A 6000-nucleotide genomic window follows, 5' to 3' on the forward strand; every position below is an offset into this window, starting at 1 on the left:
ATCATGAGCTGCCGCATGCTAGATCGCAGTGGCATGGCAGCGCATGGCCCACATGTGTGGGCCTCCATTTTTTCACCCACTGCTGCTCCCAGTGGCGGGAACGTTAAATCCAGTCCTTAATGTGTCAGGTAGTCCAAATGCTCACTTTATTATCTGTTTGTTTTTATCATTCTTTAATCTCCCCTCCACCAAACACTATTTATTAGATATTCCCTAGCCTCTGCCAATAATACTTTGTAATGACCTGCCAGAAAAGTACTTAAGCGTGATCAGGATGACATACTTTATGGCCTTTTAAAAAAAAACTGAGCGCATGCAGACACAGCAACAGGCACAATTTGTGCTTATACATATACACACATGCCTTTAACATAGAGAAATGTCCCAAAGTGTGTCATAGAGCCTAAACCCTACAAAACCAAACCAAAGAAGGAGCTATTAGGAGCGATTATGAAAAGCTTGTTCAAAGAGGTGGATTTTAAGGAGAGTCTTAAAGGAGAGGGAGTTGGAGGGATTTAGGGAGAGAATTCTAGAGGGTAGGGCCTAAATGGCTAAAGGCATGACGCTAATGGTGGGGCAAAGGGAGGGGAAGATGCACAAGAGGCTCAAGTCAGAAGAGCAGAGAGTTGTGAGTGGGGTTTTAGGACTGGTTGAGGTTACAGAGATAGGGAGGAGTGAATGCATGAAGGGCATTAAACAGGATTGGAATTAGGAGAAAACATGATGGAATGAACAAAAAAGTGGAAGATGGAATTCAAAGACAGTAAATGTGAGGTGGTATATTTTGGTTTAAAAAAAGTAACAGTCATACTTTAGGAATGGTGGGTAATGTGGAACAATTAGATTTAGGGGTTTATCTTCACAAGATGTGAAAAAGCAGCACCTCAAGTACTAAAAAAATCTAATGGGATACTGAGTTTTATAACAAGAACTATAGACTATAAAAATGGCGAATTGATATATAAAATCAACTGTGAGCAGGTGGGAGTTTTTAGCCCACCCATAGAACAGATTTAAATGCTACTTATGCTGCAGTTGATGGCAGTAAGACGCCCCTTTATTCTTAAAAAGAGTTGGTTTTGGGTTCACTACATGCGAGGTGACCCATTATTGCAGAACCATAATAAATATTTAGACTGCTGTTTGAGGATTATTGTTTCATTTTGTTATGCATGGAGCTTAGTATAGTCAGTCACCACTGCTTCAGTACAAGTAATCTGATCTCTCAAATCCATGTGATCTGATAGGACTACAGTGCAATGATATCTGAATAAACTGAATACTTGCTTCTGTTTGGATAGCAGTGCTACATAGGGATAAAATGAAGATTTTCTTTGGAACATCTTTATAGGTAACCTGAGCACTCAATTCAATCCAATTAATTTTGAACTCTTTGTGGCTAAAAATCTCTTTCTCCTAGCTGGGAGGTCAGAGTGAACTGGTTGTTAGATAATTAATGCCTTTGAAATAAAGGACATACAGAGAAAGCAGTATTGTGACACATTCTAATTTACCATATATCTGACAGATAATTAGAGTGCCAAAAGTAGTTGTGCATTCATAACTAGAAAAAAAAAATTAGTACAGGTAGTCATGTGAGGATAAGAATGGCATTTTTAGGAATTTTTATATCAAGATATAAACATAATATGTACTGCCTATCCACCAACTCCATCCCCCTCACTGGCCACTGTCTGAGGCTGAACCAGACTATTTGCATACTAAAGCATACAATACAAATTGCATTCTATTTGACTCCAAGCTGAGCTTCTGACCCCATATCCTCTCAATTACCAAGACCGCGTACATTCACCTCTGTAATATTGTCTATCTCTGCCATTGCCTCAGTCCATCTGCTGCTGAAACCCTTATCCATGCCTCTGTTAGCTCTGGACTTGACTATTCCAATGCTCTTCTCACTGGCCTCCCACCTACCACCCTCCGTACACTTCAGCTGATCCAAATTTCTGTTGTCTGTATCCTAATTTGCACCAAGTTGCCTTCACCCATCACCTCTGTGCTTGCTGACCTACATTGACTCCTAGTCCGACAGTGCCTTGATTTTAAAATTCTCATTGTTATGTTTAATCCCTTGATGGCGTTGTTCTTCCCAATCTCTGTAACCTTCTCCAGCTCTACCACCCTCCATGATCTCTGTGCTCCTCTAATTCTGGCCCTTCCTCGTCGCTGATTTCCCACCCCAGAATTGGTGACTATGGCTGGAATTTTATGCGGGCTGGAGGCCCCACCCACCGACAGAAAAAGTCAGTGGGGAGCCCACCGCCTCCAGGCCTGGAAGCCACGTTGTGGTTTTATGTGGCCCAGGCCCTTAATTGGCCTTGGGTGGGACTTCTGTCCCCCTGAGGCAGAAAGTCCCTCCTCCAAGAACTGATGGCCAATCAGGGGGCTGGCACTTCTTCAGTCCCAGCAGCGCCACCGCAATTAATTGGCCACTTAAGGGCCTTTATTGGCCTGGGGCGGGCAGGCTGTTTGTCACCTCCACCGCTGCTCGTAAAATTGCAGTGGGGCAGGAAGGTGACGGGAATGGTAAACCCCGCCTCCCACTCAATTTTATGCCCCACATAACCCCCAACCCCCCTCCAGCCCACTCCTGTGAGGGGTGTAAAATTCTGGCCTGTGTCTTCAGCTGACGAGTCCCAAAGATCTAGAATTCCCTTCCTAAACCTCTCCGTCTCTTCTATCTCTTTTAAGATGTTCCTTAAAACCTATCTTTTTCACCAAGCTTTTGGTCCATCTGACTTAATATCTCTCTTACAGGGCTCAGCATCAGATTTTGTCTGATGAAGCCGCTGTGAAGCGCCTTGGAATGTTTTACTGCATGAAAGGCACTACGGAAATGCAAGCTGTTGTTGCTAAGTGTTTGTCATATCTTGCTTCGTCTTGGATAAATCAGTTTGAACTTTCATCACCAGAGGGCACCTTTCTGAAATGCCATTCTGGATAGAATTTCAGCCTGCCAGGAACATGGTTCCAAAAAAACCTTACTAATGAAAAATAATCTTCACAACACAACAGAACATTCTTCAGAACACTTAGTGTAATACTGCATATATTTTGTCAGTTAACTGTTGGCATTTATCATCAGAAGAAAGGCTGCTGGCCCCTTGCAAATGCTAGTGTTTGACAAAGGAGTTACTATTAGCACTGGCAACGAATTGTGTACTGTGTTCAAATGATAAATCATAAATTTTGAGCTATCAATAATGGCACTCTAATAATATAGTGCCTTGTTCCAACAGGTGAAATGACCTAATTCCATTTTTTTTAAACCTTCCAGTATATGTTATCTGTAAACAAGGAAATGATTCCCAGAAGGCTGTTAAAATCCTGCAGGAGATACTTGACAATGAGTTCTGCTCGTTATCAGTGAAGGATATTCAGGGTGGCCTAATGGCCTGGGCTTGTAAGATTGATCCAACCTTCCCACAGTATTGATTGCTGGAAACAGGAGGAATGGAAGAAAATCATTTAACACCGTTTTTCAAAAAATAGTGCTTAAAATGTATTAATTATTCAGTGTACTGTTAATTTTTTGTATGTCAAATGCAAGTTGTTTTGTCAGGGTTGCTCAATATTTGGAAAGGAAATCTACCGTAGATTGTTTCAATTGATGTGCTAGCCATTTAAGGGCAGATAATGTGTATGCTAATTTCTGTATTGCATAATTTTAAACTGGCTCATAAGGGCTCAAGCAATTAGTAACTAAATCCAAGTGTATGGAAAATCTCTCTGATTATTGAGTTGATTTGTTTTATTAAGTATCTTATATTACAGACCAAATACTATGCTACTGAATTACTAATAGTGGAATATTGTGAGAACTAAAAGATTAACCTGTAAGTGGCAATTGATATGGCATCACAAATAAATGATGCAAATGACCCATGCAGAAATTCTGGCAACAGGCATTTGCTGCCAGGTGAACTTATATTTTAACAATTTTGATGTTGGTCCAAGTATGGCAATTCTCCTGATACTGGGACAGTTAGTGTAACAAATCATATTTTCAAATAATGGACCAGATTTGTTAAAAAGTTTATCTTTGTGTATAATATAAGTACTGTCTTTAGGTTCTTGACAAAAAATATTAATTATACCATGCTTTCCATTAATGTTGACAATGACACAACACTGGTTTGATATAATTTTGTTTGTTAATGGTAGTTTCAAATCACCCGACCAGACTGGATGACTACATTGTGGATTTTTTTTAAGTTCACATTTTTAAATATGTACATGCAGAATGAATTATATCTTCAGCATAATATCACAGTGGTAAAGTCACTTCCAAAGCAATTTTATCTTTTTATAATGTGGGATGGGTTATTTGGAAGACGTACTGAAATTTTAAAAATAGAATATTGTAGCTGATGCATCAGAGAAATAATTTCATTTTTGAAGCCAACTTGACTCTTGTGATTCTGGTACTTATGATTGATACTCGTTAATCATATTTGGAAATATCAGTTGTTTATGCAATGCTTGCCATGGTATGAATGGTGGATACAGGTCAAGTAGCCCTTGTGTACGATTTATCCAGTGAACATACTTAATGTAATAAAAGGTGATTCTGTCAGGTCTGCTTATTGTACCAATGATTTCCACCTATATCCTCGATACCACAGATGGTGTCATTGTTTATGAAGTAAAATTTCTGTTTGCATGACAGTATTGTAATCATTGTATTACCTGCGTAAGGTGTACTATTTTTTAGATCTGAAGCCTTTGATTAGTCAAATAATTGGTAATTTTGGAATTCTAAAAGTTGATATTGTAGACCTCATGCATAGGAAAGTTAGAGCAACTGCCTTGCTTTTTAACTGTTGTTTTCTCAGAGAAAATATACACCCAACCCTTCAAAATCTAGATTTTTTTTATTGACAAGGTTCAAAATAAATCTTAAAGCCTTGTGCCCAACATATCCCTTGCAGCTCTTCTGCAGGTGTCTCTTCTCATCATCTTCAATCATGGAATTAATTTGTGCTGAGGGCCCTAGTACTGAGTGACGTTACAAAATAATTCTGTACAATGAACCTGACAATTATGGTTTCTATTATAAGAAAATATTCTATGGTGAACAGGATATTGTATTTGTAAGAAAAGGAGATTGAAAATGTTTTTCATGGTCTCTGTTAATAGATTAGTTATGGAATTATATATAGCCCCTTGCCCCAGTTTCCTCTTCTATTTGTGCTACTCCATACTGTATGCGTGTCTGATATATAAGTTAATTCTAGATGGTAGCTAAGTTGCAGTAAAGAACCTGCTATCAATGCCATGACAATAGTAATTTTGTTTTTGTATGCTCGAATATTTAAAATTGGGTGCAGAGTAAAATTATGGAACTAAAAGGTAGTAAATGTTATGATATTTTTAAAGCTATTATCTACTTGAAGATTTTAATTTGTTTCAATTTCCTGAATCAGTATTGTGAAATAAAATGAAAATGTATGTTTATTCAGCTGTCTTTTGCTTATTAATGCAAATCTGTTTCAACTTTATATAAACTTATTTAATGTAACAACTGAATATGGCCTACAGCAGCCTGGATTTCTCACTGTTGCCCACTGCTTTTTTGGTAGATCTCAGGTGCAGGAGGTTGAAAATTACTTGGGGATATGCTTTTTCACTCCCACGTTTCCTGTCACACCCTCCCCTCTTCACTTCCCAGACTTGGCGTTATTCTGTACATCCGCCTATCGCTTGGCACGTTAAAACAATGTGCAAATGTGGGAAATGCATTATCCAACTTACTTCCCTCAATTTGTGATGTTTGAATGCTGGAAGCAAGAAACAGCTATTAGGTGCAGATGTCCAGCATTCTAAGGTTGGTAGAGAAGGCCCAGGATTGTTTCATTAAGGTAGGGCCTATGCAATTGAGGCCTTACACAACCCAAAGAGGAGCTTAAAAAATGTTTCTAAAAAATTGAGTTTCACAGGCAACTTATCTCCCTCATAGGTATGCTATAGCAAAACTCC

The 6000-nt window shown here is 38.8% G+C and overlaps 1 protein-coding gene across 1 annotated transcript in view; it reads left to right on the plus strand.

The window, feature by feature from the left end:
- Positions 1-5463, plus strand: part of mocs3 (molybdenum cofactor synthesis 3) — a 56920-nt gene extending 51457 nt beyond the window's left edge. Inside the window, exon 13 of the mRNA XM_068045309.1 lies at positions 3299-5463. Coding sequence (XP_067901410.1) covers positions 3299-3456 — 158 coding nt within the window. The 3' untranslated portion in view covers positions 3457-5463. The remainder of the gene's footprint in view (positions 1-3298) is intronic.
- Positions 5464-6000: the final 537 nt, after the last annotated feature.

Source organism: Heterodontus francisci, chromosome 13 (assembly GCF_036365525.1).
Source record: "Heterodontus francisci isolate sHetFra1 chromosome 13, sHetFra1.hap1, whole genome shotgun sequence".
Classification (NCBI taxonomy): domain Eukaryota; kingdom Metazoa; phylum Chordata; class Chondrichthyes; order Heterodontiformes; family Heterodontidae; genus Heterodontus; species Heterodontus francisci.